Source organism: Scylla paramamosain, chromosome 42 (assembly GCF_035594125.1).
Source record: "Scylla paramamosain isolate STU-SP2022 chromosome 42, ASM3559412v1, whole genome shotgun sequence".
Taxonomy (NCBI): domain Eukaryota; kingdom Metazoa; phylum Arthropoda; class Malacostraca; order Decapoda; family Portunidae; genus Scylla; species Scylla paramamosain.
The window spans coordinates 3,416,764-3,435,000 of NC_087192.1; the positions used below are offsets into that span (position 1 = coordinate 3,416,764).

An 18,237-nucleotide genomic window follows, 5' to 3' on the forward strand; every position below is an offset into this window, starting at 1 on the left:
TGTGTGTACGCGCGCGCATGCGTGCGTGCGTGCGTGCGTGTGCGCGCACACACACACACACACACACACACACACACACACACAACTTTACACTTGAAGAAATATTTGCCAATCTCGGAATGAAAATATATGCACTGCATTGGCCAATAACAGAAATAAAGCATATGCCCTGGGCGGCTCACCTGATGAGGAAGGCGCCGTTCCTGAGCACCACCTCCTCGGCGCGGGCGCGGGGTATGGTGCCGTGGTACCAGGCGTGGCTGCTCAGCTCACTCGCGTCCTGACTCAGCTCCCATTCCAGCAGCCTCTTCAGCTCCCCCGCCTCGGCCGCCTGGCTGGCCGCCTCCTTCTCAAGCTCCAACGACTGTAAAATAAATGGCGGCGCATGAGCTGGTCTTATACTTTAAACCTCAACATGTCCTGAATCAGGACTACCGCAACACCTCGCGGATAGCACACTTACCTTCATGTAAATGGACTATTTTAGTCATATATTCGGCTCACTGGATAATGCACGCTCACACACACACACACACACACACACATATATATATATATATATATATATATATATATATATATATATATATATATATATATATATATATATATATATATATATATATATATATATATATATGTGCGTGTGTGTGCGCGCGCGCGCGTTTCTTGAGTGTCTTAGTACGCTTCCCGGGCACCACTGTCCACCATCATTGGGGTGTCATAATCCTTGATCCCCTAGCATCCAGTAAATGACTGAAATCTCTTCATCGCAGCGTCTTGCATAAGTTCGCGCCCCACCTAACAGCCTCGTGGACGGCAGTGCTAGGAACTGGCTGGATGCGAGGAGGCCATTGGCCCCGCGGCGCCCGTTGGCAACACTTTTCGAGATCTGGTGGTGGCGAACCTTGGCAGATGAAAATTTTTATCGACTAATCTGCCGTCATCTTGGCGCCGCCACTGTTGCTAACCATTTTTTTTTTTTGCCTCACTGCTTAATTCAGGGAAAATCTGAGGTAATGCGCGTGCTGTGCAAGCATGATGAAGCTCAAAAGAATATTCTCGTCCTCATCACGCCATTCCATCTCATCTCCGTCGTGTCTCACTCGGCTGTACTCAACACCACTCCGCTCCTACCTCCTTGTGGTGGTAATTACGATGATCAGCATCTTCCTCCCCAGCTAGCCATTCATTCATTGAAGCAGTGCAGGTGGCGCGGCTGCAAGCCGCTCATTGCTACCCTAACTCCTGCTTCCTGCCGGCAATCACTGTTATAAGTCAGGCAATCAGTGTCGCCAATCCTGTCTTCTTCCCGTGCCGCCTCCCCAGCGCTCCATATCACCACTCTGCGAGGCTCGTGCGCACACCTACTGACTCCACTCCACGCCCCGCCCTGCACTGGCTGCTGCCAGGCTAGGAGTCATTCGAGACGAGTATCGAGGCATCGAATACTGATTTACAATTTAAGGGAAAATATTGCTGTTTATACCAGACGATTAAATTCTGCAGCGGGCCACGAGACGATGTTGCCTGTAGATGATGATGGAGGCAACTGTGATTTCCCTTGAACTATATAATTTCCACGTCTGAATCACACCAGCGGCGCCTGACGCTTACGGAACCAGCCATGCACCGTTATGGGGTTACAACTGCATCTTTTTAATACTCTTGGCACACCCTCGTGACACGCACTGAATACATCATGATTTTAATCTATATGGCTGTCTTTCTAATTCTGTTATGCCACCCAGCTCCTAAAAAAAAAAAAAAAAAAAAAAAAAAAAAAAAATATATATATATATATATATATATATATATATATATATATATATATATATATATATATATATATATATATATAATCATTCTTCATTTTCTTCTTAATTCTAATTGAACATGTCCCTTCACAAACCTTTAAATACCCAACTCATACATTTCTAATACACGCGTCACCCTTATAAAAACCCTGCCAATAAAAAATCAAGTCAAAATAAATATATAAATAAATAAATTAATTAATTAAAAACCCAATCAAACATCTTTTCTCTTCTCAAACCTAAAAAAAAAAGCGACTTAAAGGACATTTCCAACCCACGCGCCGTCGACCGCTGCCTGCTGCCCATGGTTCACACCCCTGCGCCGCCTGTGTGTGTACTCACCATCTTGATGACGGAGGAGGGACTCAGCAGGGCAGCCTCGCGCTTCTTGGCATCCCTCCTGTTGATGCTGCTGTAGGAGAGAAACACACACGTATTAAACTTTTGTGATGGGAAATAACGTTAAATGAAAGTGGGGAGGATGACGGTGGTGGTGGTGGTGTTGGTAGTAGTAGTAGTAGTGGTGGTGGTGGTGGTGGTGGTGGTAGGCAGAGGCAGCAATAAGGATACACAATAACGAAAAGAATGAATAAAAAAAAAAGCCAAAAAGAAAAGAAAAATGAAAGACGGTTAGCGCAGCACATCGCAAACGAACTGATCTGACACACACACACACACACACACACACACACACACACACACACACACACACACACACACACACACACCTCAGTGGGTCTTTCCCTCACATTCGCCCCCCCCCCCCCCCCCGTCACGAGCACGTTATAACAAACAGCGTGGTGGGTTTCCAAGATGATGGAAGAAGAATAAATAACAAACATCTATGACTAAAAACTTCAGCAGAACAGCTGGTTAAACATTTAGTGCAGTTGATATTTCTCTCTCTCTCTCTCTCTCTCTCTCTCTCTCTCTCTCTCTCTCTCTCTCTCTCTCTCTCTCTCTAGTATAGTGGTTCGTTAAGTCCAATGAAGATATTACGAAAGTCAATTTTTTTATGTTCATTCTCCCTCGGTCAGCCAGGGCAGGATTAGCACACCCTCCCTGCCCCTCCCACTTGCAACACCTCGCATATCATCGCGTAGATTCAAGACTGCCCTCCTAGACGCCTTGTCCCGACCATGGTGATGTGTTCCCTGGTGAGTGAAGAGTTAGACCCAAAAGACTCGATCCCTTCTGTTTTCTCCACGCGCCAGTGCAGACATGCGATTAGGGAAGGTGATGGAAGGATTGATGGTTAATTAGACTGATGACAAAATGAGTGAATGGAAGGATGGATGCGAGATTGGATGGTTAGATGTATGGAAGAGATGAATGGAAGGATGATCTGATGGATAGGGGATTAGACAAACGATTGGATGGGTGAGTAGAAGGATGAGTGATGAGATGAATGTATATATAGATGAACGAATGGATGGATGGATGAAAGGATAAATGAGAGATCAGATGAATGTATGTATGTATGTATGTACGTATGGATGGATGGATGGAGAGATGAGTGATCAGAGAGATGGAAGTATTAAAAGATGAATGAAAGGATAAATAAAAGACAAAATTAATGAATATGGATAGACAAATGAATAGAGTTTAAAACATTACGTACTCCCTCTCTCTTTGTGTGTGTGTGTGTGTGTGTGTGTGTGGCGCCCATCGGAGAAGCGGACGTGGTTGGCATCAGCGGTGGCGGTGGCGGTGGCGTCTGGTAAAACTCTTACAAGACAGTGCCAGAGGTCGCCAGTGTCCATCCATCCACTCCCATGCCTTCCACTCCAGCGTCGTGTATTTATTGGCTCGTGTTGCGTTTGAAAGTCCTCGAGTGGCGCCTCTGATACCCGCCACTTGAACCTTGCTTTGATGGCCTCTGCATTATCATCAGTAGGTCCTCGCAAGGTGATGTTTTGCGAGTGGTTGCGTGTTATTTGGCGAAAGGATCATCCTACACACACACACACACACACACACACACACACACACACACACACACACACACAACAACAACGCCCTGCCCCTACACACACACATACTGACAACTCCCCCACGCATACATATCCAATAAATACATCCTGTTTAGCTTTACTGGTAAAATACGAGGCTGAATCCAATCATGAAGGCAAACAAACAAGGGCGCCGCGTAATGAAGGTTCCTCTCTCCTCCGACGAACGTGATGTTAAACAAAACAAGACGCGAAACCGCAACATTTATTTGTTCTCCTGCAAAAGTCGGCTGAGAGAGAGAGAGAGAGAGAGAGAGAGAGAGAGAGAGAGAGAGAGAGAGAGAGAGAGAGAGTAACAGCTAACCACTGTCCACTAAGTAGCGAGAGACGACGCACTTCACACACACACACACACACACACAGAGCACCGACCAGCCACACGTCCTTCTCTCCTCTCCTCCCTTCCCTTCCTGCATCCCCGACACCACGCCGCGGGGAGTCGGCTACACTCTGAAGGACCACACCAGCTGACTATATGACGAGGAGGCGTGGAGGGGGGAAGTACTTCAGAGTGGTGCTTATTAACGACGCTGGAGCACGTGGGTTTTGGTGAGAGAGAGAGAGAGAGAGAGAGAGAGAGAGAGAGAGAGAGAGAGAGAGAGAGAGAGAGAGAGAGAGAGAGAGAGAGAGTTCGGTTTCTCCTAATCAATTGATCAGAGATATAAACGACTGTAATTGGCATCCTACTGAGGGAGGGAGGGAGGGAGGAAGAAAGAAACGAAAGGAAGATGGAAGGAGAGCAGATTATGGAAGGATATAGATAGGAAAGAAGACAAAAGGAAAGGAGGGAGCAAGGAAGAAATTAAAGAAGAATGAAGAAACAGCAGAGTATGGAAGGAGGGAAGCAGAAAAGAAAGAAAGAATGACAGCAAGGAAAAATATAGATCTCGTTTTTCTTGATAATGGTGTGTGTGTGTGTGTGTGTGTGTGTGTGTGTGTGTGTGTTGTGTTGTGTTTGCCAGTATCTCGACTCTTTAGCCTCTACAAACATAAACCTTCCCGTCCGTTAAGATAAGCTAATGGTCAAGGGTCAGAAAAAAAAAAAAAAAAAAAAAGAAAAACATCCACAGTCGAACCTAATTAATAGAACTTACTTTTTTCTTTTCTTTTTCTTTTTTTTATTCAAGTGATCCTTAAACCAGGCTAATGATTTCTCATTAAACACCCTTTACAGTCATTACTATTGGCGGTGGTGGTGGTGGTGGTGATGGTGCTGGTGGTAGTAGTGGTGTTGGTGGTGGTAGTGGTGAAGTATCTGATATATCTTTCTGTATCTTTCTTGAGTTTCGTCTAAAAATATGATTGAGTCTTAATAAGTGGTGATGACATGTGTAAGACAGATGGTGGTGATAGTGGTGGTGATGATAATGGTGTTAGTGGTGGTGGTGATTCTCTCTCTCTCTCTCTCTACACACACACACACACACACACACACACGTAACACTGTGTACTACTCTTTCCAGTTCACTAATCACCTAACCACCCACCTAACCACCTAACCATCCACCCATCCTCCCACCTCACCGCCCGCCCGCTCATCCACGCAAGGAAACAATTAACAGATCCTAATCTTTCAGCAAGACAAGCCCTTGGTGGACTCATTAGTGCAGCCTGTGGAGGCGGCGTCCGTGGATGTCCGTGCGTGTGTTTGGTGGGTGTCCGTGTGTCCGTGTCTGTGTCCGTGTGTGTGTGTGTGTGTGTGTGTGTGGCAGATGTATGTGATGGGTGTTCGTGTGTGCATTTTTTATTTACTTTTTTTTTTAATTATCATTTTTATATTGTTACTGTTTCTACTGGTCATGTTTCTCTAAATGGACAAGTTTGTAGAGCAAGTTTACGTAGTTGTCAACTGTACCGTGTGGTTATTTACAATTTTCTAATGTCAGTTCAAGATTGTTGTAAAGCAAGTCGTGTATTAGATTCCCTTTTTAGGAGTGTTAAAAGTATTAGTCCCGAAGCAATATTAGTTATATTTGGCGCTGGTCAAACCTTTCATCTAGTTTCGTTTTCTCAAGAATTGAAAAAAAAAAGTTGTCTGTTTCAAGTTACGGTTCACTAAGTGTCCTTGAACGGGGATTTTGTCTATAGCTCAGGATTTTGTAGTTTGTTTTTATTTCAGGCATATTTCACTTGTGTTTTTGTAGTTATCATTAGTGCCATGCATCTTTTACATGTTACTGTGGATGGCCCATGCTGCGAGAAGAGTTTCCTGTGGAATTTTTAAGCAATAATTTAATGCTTATATGTAACAGTAACGTTGTTTTTATTTAATATACTGAATAATTTTAACTTATTTTTCGTATCATATCAGTTACAGCTGTTGTGGTCAATCAGACAATCTAATCTAATTCATGGGTGCCAAAGGGTGCATGCTAAGTTTGTCTATGAACGTAATATACGCAGAATTTTATCGTCATTCCAGTGTTTTTTTTTTTTTAATTACTGTATCTACAACAGTTTTTCAAATAACACTTTTTTTTTGTATATCTTTTAACTCCGCCAAAAAAAAAAAAAGAAAAAAAAGAAACTGTGTACCCATGCATTGTAGTGGAAGGGCGTGTGGGGCGAAGGGAAGTGAGGGAGGTGAGGGTCGCGTGTCGAGGTGGAATAATGATTTAGTGAGAGCCAAACAGCCCGTCTGGCTCCGTGGCTCCGGGTCCGTTTCGCTCCCCGCCCAGTGTATTGTTCACTAACACATCGTCTTCTGAAATTTCACGCTGATTGGTGACGCCAGCGGAGGAAGAGGAGGAGGAGGAGGAGGAGGAGAGGTTAAAAATAAGTGGGTGTACATGTATGAGTAAGGAGTAGGTACAGGTAAAAACGCAGCAGCAGGGAGGAACACAGGGAGATGCTAGGTGCTGGGGTGCGTGAGAAAATGATGTTAAGAATAGAGAGGACAGAACATGTGAGTGTTATGGAGGGGGAAACTGATGAATATGCAAGTTTTTCTTTACTACTGACTACATAATGTATGAAAAAATGTTCTTAACTACTGTATGGTCCAAATTAAGATATTTTTAAACGTACAAAGCCTAACATACTCGCGGAATAGATTAAAAGATGAAGAAGAAAAAAGAAGAAAAAAAAAACAGTAGCGTAGAGAATATGAGAAGGGAACAAGACATGGACGGAAATAGCAAAATAATCTGAAAACGTAACCATTACAAAAAAGGAAGAAAAAAAAAAAAAACTAGCAAAGTGACGAACGAAGCTTCACTCGAGGCTGAGATAAGAGGCGAAGGAGTGAACGTGGAGAGCAGCAGCAGCAAAACAAATAACAAATAAATAAATAAATAAAATAAAATGATAAAAAAAATAAAAAAAAAAAAAAAAACAACTGATGATCGGGGCGGACACTCACTTCTCTCCAGATCGCAGGACAACCTCGGTGCAGCCCTCGTGAGGATCCGGCAGGGGGCGATTCCGGTGGCGGTCGTCCACGTAACTCCTGCGAGGATTTGGGTCGACGCTCTTGAGTTTGTGGTCTGCGGGGGAGAGAAAGAAAAAATGCAAAATTAATACAAGATACTACAATTACAGCTTCTACTAATATAACAGCTACTTAAATCACTCTTCTTCGTCCTCCTCCTCCTCTTCCTACTACTACTACTTTTATGTACGAGGGAATCTAATTAAGGGCAACAAAAAGCTAAAATGAATAGATAAATAAATAAAAAACGCCCACTGAAGCTATCAGTCCCTAAAGAATACCAGATAATACTTAGAAATTATTAGAATTGTCTTGAAACATCTCCTTTGAAAGAATTAAGCCATTGGTATTACTACTACTACTACTACTAAAGAAAGAGGAAAGAGGAGAAAATAAATATGAGAGAGGATGAAGAGATGAAAAAAGATGTACTACTATTTACTACTACTACTACTACTACTATGAAACAAACGAACGAAAATGGTAAAAAAAAAAAAAAAAACCTCTTAGACACGTTATCACTCTATCTAATATCACCTCCCTCCCACAATCACATCACAAAGTTAACAAGACGTGACATGACGCAGCTGCCTCGCCTTCACCTCCTTCACCGCCTCCGTCAGTATCAACTTGTACTCTTGAACCCTCTTCCTCACCCACCCCTAACATACGTCTCGATTACCCTGCCCCTTCATCCTGCCCCCTTCGATCCCCACCGCCTCCTCACCCCTTCCCTCCCCTCCTCGCCGTCGCAGCTGAGACTCGAGGCAAGTGTCACCGAATCACAGCTAGTTGAGTGTTGACAGCGAGCCGTGTGCAGAAAAGGCGACAATGGGAGGACGGTGTCGCGCGCATGGGTACACACACACACACACACACACACACACACAGGATGATGAAGTTTCTCTCTCTTTTACACGAAATAAATCCTAAAATATCCTTCAGTTTGATGTTCAACACGAAATCATTGGCGATTCATTATCTTCAAACTCGCTACTTTACTTTTATTTCTTTTTTTTTCTCTCTCTCTCTCTATTATTCTGCAGCAAGTGTAGCGAGTTAAAAAGAAGAAAAAAAGTCACTGGTTACGTAAATACACAGACAAATGTTTAAGTGACTCTCCACGTGATGGCTGGTGAGATAAGGAAATACTGGTGGTAGTGACAGTAGCAGCAGGAGGAGGAGGAGGTGGAGGAGGAGGAGGAGGAGGTGGAGGAGGAGGTGGAGGAGGAGGAGGAGGAGGAGGAGGAATGCTTGTTAATGGAGAACATCCAGGCTGGTGTCCACTCATAAAGGAGGAATGTATACTACGTGTCGTGTCCTCCTCCTTCCACCTCCAACTCCACCTCCTCCTCCTCCTCCTCTCTCCCACACACGCCTTTGCCATAGTGCCTAACTGTACACATGTCACTCTCCTTACACGTCTATCTTTCCTCACACGCCACCACCACCGGCATCACCACTACCCCGCCCCTCCTTGTATCCGAGTCATAGAGTCTCATCGGAGCGCCTTTCCTGGACGGAGCTAGGGCGTCAGTCTCCCCACGGCCTTGGTCTGCCTCGCACCTCCTCGCCGGCCAGTGTCACCGGCCTTCTGTGTCCTCTAGCTTAATTTTTTCTCCCTTTTTTACATCTCTTTAGCAATCCGGGGACGTTATCTGCGGTCTGAGAGTGCCCGCGGCCAGCTGAAGGGTGGAGGAGGGGATGGAGGACGGGGAGGATGGGAGGGAGGGTCTAGACGGAGGAGGAGTAGGAGGACACGCATCAAGTCACCCGTCGTTGTTCGTCTGTCTCCTCCAGCGTCAGATAGCAGCGTCCAGGCACGTTATTCCCGCCTTCTCACCGCGCCGTACAAGGGGCGGCGAGGGGCGGTCAGGGTGGTCTGTCCGTCTTCCCGGTATCATCGCGGCCCTTCACGTTGGACACGGCACGGCACGGCACGGTACGGGACGGCACGGCACGCTACCAGTAGTTATGCACTGCTTCCCATGTCCCCATCCTCCTCCTCCTCCTCCTATAGTCCTCCTCACATACCTTTTCCCTCGTTTCCCTTCCGTTTCCCGTCCCCCTCCCATCACTTCCCTCCTCCTCCTCCCTCGCTTCTCCGGATTATTACTCATGAACAACGGCACGCCTTATCTCCTGTCCTTCGTGAGGTGTGGGGCAACTGTCTGCTTCTGCTTCCTCTTAACGAGCTGAAGTAATGCACTGCTGTAGCCCACACTGGCTGCCACACTGAGGAAACTCGACATTCTCAGCTGAATCACGCACACTCATTCACCACAGTAACGAGGCCACTTCGCTTTTAATTCTAATTGTCTTCAATTAAGTCTGTTTAATTGGTCCTTTGCTTCTCACTCCTTCCACACGCACTCTAGTATTCATCACTCCTACATTCACTCTTTCGTTAGATTTCATGTGTATTTGGAAAGGGAAGGTGTTGATATAAAGCCGCACCGGAGGGAGGGACGTGGGTGTTCGGAGCGATGCAGAGCCAGACTGTCATCCTCTCACGCTGTAAGCAGAGGACTTGAAGTGGACAAGAGCAGAGCGGAGCAACAGAGCCCCGCCAGGAGTCAAGTGAGGCTGGTCGGTTGTTTCTCAGTGATTCGAGTGTTGGCTCAGCACGGCGGCTCCAGCGGCACCACACACACACACACACACACACACTCGGAACAAACGGCCCATTGACCACCCTTCCGCGGCCACACTGCACGCCCCTAGACCATTCACAGCTCCCACTGATACACCAAAATAACCTCAACATGGGCTTTATTTCCCCGTCCTTCCCTTCCTTCCCCAAGCGTCCCCCTTCTCTGTCACTCGTGTTCCCATACAAACAAATCCTCGCTCTCGTTTCACGGCCAGGAACAACAGAGCCACCGCAACCAGAGGACGGCGAGGAGAGAAGGAAGGAGTCTTCACTTGGCAGCGATAAAACTTGAGACGCGGTACCAACACCCCGAACGAGTAAGGGCATGTACATCGTGTGACATCGCCGAGGAATTGACATCTGTGGTGGATGGTGGGAATACCTCGTGGGGGCGGCAGTGGGGGGGCAACGAGGCCCTTCCCTGCCCGGTCTTGCATCGCGCCGTGGCACCAGCGAGCGACTGACTGACGGATGGTGAAAGACAACGATACCACAGCAGCCATCCATGCAGTGAGAGAGCAGTGACCGCCTCCACCACTCTCACCACCAGCCACGCTGCAACTGACTGTCTCACCCTCTCCCTCCTTCTCTCTCTCTCTCTCCCCGTAACAGCACAGAAGGGGAAGGAGGGTCAGGGGAGTGTGGGAGGCGACGGGGGAAGGAGGAGGAGGGACAGTGAGGGATAGAAGACTGGGAGGAGCGAGGATAGTGGGCGAGGGTGGAGGAGGAGTGTAGGAGGAGGAGGAGGAGGAGGAGGAGGAGGAGGAGGAGGAAGAAGGCATGTAGTAGTGTAGGATGGTGGTGATGATGTGGTGATGATGATGATGGTGGTGGTGATGAGAGAGAGAGAGAGAGAGAGAGAGAGAGAGAGAGAGAGAGAGAGAGAGAGAGAGAGAGAGAGAGAGAGAGAGAGAGAGAGAGAGAGAGAGACTAAAAACAGCAATAGAGGTGAACGAAGGTCGACTAACTTGCGCCATCAATAAAAAGGAGTAATGATAATAATAATAATAACAATAATAATAATAATAATAATAATAATAATAATAATAATAATAATAATAATAATAATAAGTGATAATAACAACAAAGAAGAAAGAAAGAACATACCGAGAACTGAACAAGGAAAAGAAAGAAGAATGCAAACAAAAAAATACAACGAAAAAAAGGAGAGAGAGAGAGAGAGAGAGAGAGAGAGAGAGAGAGAGAGAGAGAGAGAGAGAGAGAGAGAGAGAATGCCTAGAATGCTCCAAAGATTATAAAACAACTTGGTAACTTATTGTCCTTAAGATACATAAGATACGTGTGTGTGTGTGTGTGTGTGTGTGTGTGTGTGTGTTGAGGCATACTATAGAAGGTTACCTAAACACGCCCCTCGTTACCTTCCTCTTCCTCTTCCCCGTCCCCTCCTTCCCTCAGTGCCACTATCCACCAGTCCCCCCCATAACAACACTCCCCCTCCTCCCTACCCCTTGTCCCCTCCCACCAGAACTGAAGGGGCGTGACGAGGCTTTCAATCTCCTCGTTATGAAGAGAAAGATTAATATTGCGACACCAGAGAGAGAGAGAGAGAGAGAGAGAGAGAGAGAGAGAGAGAGAGAGAGAGAGAGAGAGAGAGAGATTCTTTAAGGCTCCCTCCCCGAACCACAGAATTGTCAGGTAACACAAACATGCTTTTTTTACGAGAGAGAGAGAGAGAGAGAGAGAGAGAGAGAGAGAGAGAGAGAGAGAGAGAGAGAGAGAGAGAGAGAGAGAGAAACTTAGACAAACAATAAACAGATAGAAAGACAAATTACATACATATTTACGCATTTCATAACATCGTCCAATTAGAAACAAAAATAGGAAAAAAAAGGAAAACGAAGGAAAAGAGAAAGAAAGCAGAAGAAAATCAAGCAACAACAACAAAAAAAAAAAAAAAACGACTTACAAAAAATTATCATAAGCAAGAATATATATATAAAAAATATATATAAAAATAACAATATATATTAAACATTCAAATAAAATATACATACAAACATACATACACTGATTTTATTTTTGGATCTTGACGTTTATTTGAACTTTAACTTAGAAGAAAGAAGTAAAGAGAGAGAGAGAGAGAGAGAGAGAGAGAGAGAGAGAGAGAGAGAGAGAGAGAGAGAGAGAGAGAGAGAGAGAGAGAGAGACCTTATTTACAAGCAGCACATTTTCTTATATATAACACAAAATTATTACCATCACTCAGTATAAATGTAACAAAAAAAAAAAAAGAAGAAAAAAAAAGAAAAGCCACTTACTAGCGAAGGTCAAACTTAAGGGTAATATCCACAAGGTTGAGAGAGAGAGAGAGAGAGAGAGAGAGAGAGAGAGAGAGAGAGAGAGAGAGAGAGAGAGAGAGAGAGAGAGAGAGAGAGAGAGAGAGAGAGCAAACAATCTCAAATATTCTGATTGATATACGAGTACAACCCTTGAATTATAATAAGCTGACCAAGAGAGAGAGAGAGAGAGAGAGAGAGAGAGAGAGAGAGAGAGAGAGAGAGAGAGAGAGAGAGAGAGAGAGAGAGAGAGAGAGAGGCTTGGTCTGGTTGAGTGTCATGTGTTAACTCTCCTCAGCTGTACTGCATCAAAGTAAGTATGTATGTATTCACACACACACACACACACACACACACACACACACACACACACACACACACACACACACACACACACACAAAGAATAAGCTAGAAGGTCAAAAGGAATTCTACGTAATATGCACACACACACACACACACACACACACACACACACACACACACACACACACACCCCATCACATCCACATCTCTCTTACTTACATACTTAATATTTCCACTACGGCTCGCTCACCACCACCTTCACTACAACACCACTTTACAAAGCATACACTTGCCCCGCTCGAGTCTCGCCCGTAAAGGAGAATAATACAGGAGGGTTAAGGCGATTTAAGGGACATGGGTTAAGGGAAAAAAAGGGGCACTGGACACGATACATCTCGCTTCAAGGAAAATAAGGAGAAAGGCGATGGTAAAATATGGAGAGAAACAGATATAGTAGCTTAAGTCCTAGGAAGGAAATTGAAAATGGGAAAAGAAGAAGAAAAAGGAGAGAAACGAAGGTTAAGTAAAAAGAACACAAATGAAAGAGAGAAAAGAAAAAGAAAAGAACGAAAGAGACAATTTACGTAGATTAAGTCATTGCATAAAGAGAGAGAGAGAGAGAGAGAGAGAGAGAGAGAGAGAGAGAGAGAGAGAGAGAGAGAGAGAGAGAGAGAGAGAGAGAGAGAGAGAGAGAGAGAATGATTTGGCTCTAGATTGTTCCTTTCCGCTGTACTGCAAGATTCTGAGATGACCAGGAGAGGAGGAGGAGGAGGAGGAGGAAAAGGTGATGGAGAAAGAGAAGGAGGAAGAGGAGGATCAAGAGGAGGATGTGGTCAGAATAATGGTTTTCTGCGTCCAGGGAGAAGAAGCGCAGCTCTCACCTGTTTATTTCCCTCCCTCCCTCTCGTTTCCCTCTCCCTCTCTCTCTGTTCACTGCCGCAAACACAGCCACGTTTTATCTTCAAGCACGAATAAGATGACTTGTATTTGAGGTTCGAATCGTTTTCTTTCACTTTCAACTTCTCTTTTCTTTCTGTATTGTCTTCTCTCTCTTTTCTTTTCTTTTCTTTTATTCGCCTTCTTTCTTTATTTTTTTTTCTTTCGTTTTCTGTTTCTCCATTTATTTTCTCCTTTCCAACTGTTTCTTTTTTTTTCTTTCTACTTTTCTCCACGTTCCTTTCCCTTTCTCTTATTTTTTCTTCCATTTTCCCTTTGTTTCCTCTTACTTTCCCTTTTACTACATTTTCTTTCAGGTCCTTTTCCTCTGATTACTTTTCCTCCACCTTCTTTTCTCCATTTTCTCTAAGACTCTCCTCCTTCGTCTTCCTCATACCTTCTTCCTATTTTTTCATCCACCTTTCTCTTTCACTCATCCACCTTTTCATTTATCTTCGTTTCCATTTTATTTTCCTTACGTTTTTTCACGAGTTCCTCTTTTTTTTCTCTCTCTCTATTTTTCATTTACCTTCCCCTTTCCTCTTCCCAGCAGGATAGTCCCCTTCAGGAACGCCTCCGCTTAGATAAACAGAACATGACTCCCTCACTTCTTCCGGGTCACGTTTCGGCATTAAGTTTTTTCCCTTCCTCTCCGACCCTCTCTTCTACGTCCTCTTTTCTTTCTTGATTGTTCTTTTAAGCTTTCTTCTCTCCCCGTCTCCTCTTCTCATCGTATTTTTTTTATATTTTCTTCATATTTTCTTATCTTTCTCGTCATTTTTCCTCCCTTCCAAACGTATTCCTCTTTCTTTGCCTTCACTTCAATACTTCTACTTCTTCTTCTTCTCTTCCTTGGTTCTTCTTTTAATCTTCTTCCTCTTCCCGTCTCCCTCCTTTCTACTTTTTTTTTCATTTTTATGTTCTTTTTGTCTTTCTTTTAACTTTCCTTCCTCCACTGTTTAATTTTCTTTTTTCTTTTCATTTTTCTCCTCACATTCTCTTTTCATCTATTTTTCCCTTTTTCAGCTTCTCTCTTCATTCTTCTCTTTGTTCTCTTCCTCGTCTCTCTTGCTTCCCATCTTTCTTCTCCTTTTCCCTTTTCAGTTTCCTTCTCTTCCTCCCTTTCTCTCCATCTCCATCTTCCCTTTTCCTCAGCTTCCTTCCTTAGTTCTCTCGTTCTCTCATTCCCATATTTCTCATCTGTTCTCCTTTCTTATTTTCCTCCTCCTGTTCCTCCTCTTCTTCCTCTTCCAAACAACCTTGCAAGGACACAAAGACCTGATTATCCTTTGTATTTCCCCTCCTCCTCCTCTTCCTTCCCCTCCTTCTACTCCTCCCCTCCTCCTTATACTCAGGGTCCTTAAAAAACTTAATCAAATATACGAGGTAAATATACACGCCTGCGTTCCATTCATGTTTCTATCTATTACTTTTTTCTCTGAGTTTCGTTTGACAATTTTTTTTTTCAGTACAATGGCTTAACTCAGGTAAGGTTGGTATTTTTATTTAAATGTTTTGATCACTCATCGCAATTACCTCTAGCTGGATGTGTACGTGGTTGAGGTGATGAGAGAGTCTTCAAGAGCGTCCTCGAAGTTTTAAAAGGATTGTTTGATGAATTTTCTGTCTGTAAATTGAAAAAAAAAAGAGGGGGAAAAAACACGACTTTTTATTTCGATAGTGTTTAAAAATTGTTATGAATGCCCTTGTTTTCCTCCTCAGATTTCCATTTCGCTTTTTCTTTCCCAATTTTCCTCCACTTTCCTCTTTCCATCCTCTTACATATCTTTGTTTTTTTGTTTCCTTTATTTTCCCCGTACCTTCCTCCTACTTTTTCCATCCACTCTTTTCTTTCACTTTTCCTCCTTTCCCTTTGTCTCCCTGTTTCCCTTTTACTTTCCCTTCGCCTTCTTTCTCTTCCCCTAGCTTTTTATTCCTTCTAGCCTAAAAATCATACTCTGGGAAGCTTCTGTGATACATCTTCACTATTTCAAAAGAAGAAATATTACAGTTAAAGTTGCACGAGTTTTTAAGGATATTTTTGCAGTTCTAGTGACAGATTACCATTATCCTACATTATTAATAGGATAACCCGGCTTACCATCTCTGTGGCCTTTGAGAACAGTCGTGTGAAAGAGAGAGAGAGAGAGAGAGAGAGAGAGAGAGAGAGAGAGAGAGAGAGAGAGAGAGAGAGAGAGAGAGAGAGCAGAGCGTTTCAAAATACAGATCTACTTAAGTGTGAACCGTGCTACCTTTGTTATTAGCTAGGTATCTGTTCATTCTCCATTCATTAGCGACAGGAAACAAACCCAAGCTCTCACGTGGGAACTCAGAAATAAACAAACAGACCCAGACAGGCGAGGCGAGACGAGAGTGGCTGGCCTGCTGAGGGTACACACACACATTCACGTACACACTACACACACGTACACACCCTGACATGCACACACGTACGTACCACCTACCCACTTCTCTCCTCTAATCTTGCAGCACCACCACTACCACTACTCAGCACACACACACACACACACACACACACACACACACACACACACACACACACACACACACTCTCTCTCTCCCTCTCTCCTCCCCTCAGCCTTATTACACCCCCTCCTCCTCCTCCTCCTCCTCCTCCTCCTCCTCCTCCTTCTCTTTATCCTTCTCCTCCTCTCACTCAACTCGACAAACAACACTTAAAGGAAATCCTAAGGAGCTTTTTCTCCTCCTCCTGCTCCTCCTCCTCCTCCTCCTCCTCCTTCACTTTCTTTATTCCACGGTTCAAACATAACATTTAGTTAGACATAAAAATAGCTCTCTTGAACGCTAGTTTTCATTCGTGTACAAAAATATGGAAAATGATACTACTACTACTACTACTACTACTACTACTACTACTACTACTACTACTACTAATAATAATAATAATAATCCCCAGTGGCTCTTAGATTACGTTCCCAGTACCCTCTTCTTTTTCCACCTTCATTCTTTCTCTCCTTTCCTCTCTACCTATGCATGTCTTTTTTTCCTCCTCTAATTACTATATTTCCTCATCTATCTCCCATTCACCTCCTCCTACTCCTTCACCTCCATTCCTTAATGCACGACGGCCAGATGATTCTTTAAGGGCGTGTAGGAGACAATCAGGTGCATTACCCACCCGGCACAGGCTTCCTCACAGGCAAGGGAGGGGCGGGAAGAGTGTGCTGGGGTGAGGGGTGTGGAGTGAAGGAGTGTACCAGTGGGTCGGGGTGATGAAGGGCGGTGCTCTGTCTGCTTGGGTGCTTCACAGACCCTTGTTGTCTCCCTAAGTCTGCCCTCCCTTGCCCTGCCCTGCCCTGCCTTGTCATGCCCTGCCCTGCTCTACTGTAGTTTAAAAGCCTTGTTTGTTCTATTGTGGGGTGTACATGCAACACGACCCCTGCCCTGAGTTTACACAGATACAGGGAGGAACTGGTTCTGAAATAGTAGTAGATGAGTGGACTTGACTCGGTGATAAGGTTGGGTTGGGTTGGGTTGGGTTGAATTGAGTTGGGTTGAGTTGAGTTGAGTTGGGTTAGATTAGGGTTAGGTTAGGTTAGGTTAGGTTAGATTAGGTTATGTTAGCTTATATCAAGTTTAGTTAGGTTAGGTTAGGTTAGGTTAGCTTATATTAAGTTTAGTTAGGTTAGGTTATATTAAGTTTAGTTAGGTTAGGTTAGGTTAGGTTAGCTTATATTTAGTTAGATTAGATTAGGTTAGGTTAGCTTATATTTAGTTAGGTTAGGTTAGGTTAGGTTAGCTTATATTTAGTTAGGTTAGGTTAGGTTGGGTTACGTTTCGAGTCAACAGGAAGCGTTAAAAAGAACCTACTGGCCTAGAACCCAACCTAACTTCACCTTACCTGACCTAAATCGGAACCCAATTCGGAACCTAACCTAACCTCGATACATTTCATGGATAGCGATGATAGGTGGATATAGGCATGAATGTTTACACAGGGCCCTCCGCGTGTAGGCCTACTGGCTTCTTCTAGCTTCCCTTTTGTTATGTTCTTATGTTCACACGGCATCCAGACACCACCCTCTCCCTCTCCTCACTATAACCTTCTCCACCATCACTCTCACACCTCACACACACACTCAATATCATCACACCTTTGTTTAACCCTTCCCTCACATCCTCTCTCACGCCACGGCCGGTATTCAGAAACACTTTGCTCTCACACCACGACTATTTTCAAAGGCCACATAGATGATTAGCCGGGTTTCTCAATAGTGTTTTTCCTGTTAATAATAAAGAAAACTTGTTAACCTGTCATTAGAACTTTAAAACCCCTTAAAAACTCGTGTATCTTCAAGTAGAGCCTTTTGAATGTAGTGAATTTGCAGCGTAGAAGCGTTTCAGAATAAGGTCCCCTCTCTCACGTATTCTCCACACCTTCCCATCACCTCCCGTTTTGCTCCCTCCATTCCTCCAGCTCTCCCTCCTCCCTCACTGCCAAGGAAACTCTACTCTGTTACACGTCTCACCCCTCGTCAGTAAACATTCCTGCCGCAGTGACGGTCAGGAGGGCAAGGCATGGAAGATGGATGTGAGGAGACGAGAGAAAATGGAAAATGAATGGATCAGTGAGAGAGAGAGAGAGAGAGAGAGAGAGAGAGAGAGAGAGAGAGAGAGAGAGAGAGAGGGTCATCATTTCCTAACACTATCATCACTTGCTTCATATTTGATGGTGAAACTTTCATTACTCATCAAATTCTCTCTCTCTCTCTCTCTCTCTCTCTCTCTCTCTCTCTCTCTCTCTCT

General features: G+C 44.3%; 1 protein-coding gene across 14 annotated transcripts in view; it reads right to left on the minus strand.

The window, feature by feature from the left end:
• Positions 1-18,237, minus strand: part of LOC135093234 (breast cancer anti-estrogen resistance protein 3 homolog) — a 109,301-nt gene that overhangs the window by 8,631 nt on the left and 82,433 nt on the right. For 7 of the 14 annotated variants that reach the window (XM_063992234.1, XM_063992232.1, XM_063992238.1 and 4 more), the window contains 3 exons: positions 7,191-7,314; positions 2,160-2,229; positions 183-364 (listed from right to left, as the gene is read on the minus strand). In XM_063992234.1, the coding sequence (XP_063848304.1) occupies positions 183-364; positions 2,160-2,229; positions 7,191-7,314 (376 nt within the window). Of the gene's footprint in view, positions 1-182; positions 365-1,137; positions 1,651-2,159; positions 2,230-7,190; positions 7,315-9,716; positions 10,023-10,294; positions 10,478-18,237 lie in introns of those variants that run through there. The other 7 variants (XM_063992233.1, XM_063992242.1, XM_063992231.1 and 4 more) reach the window with 6 other exon arrangements.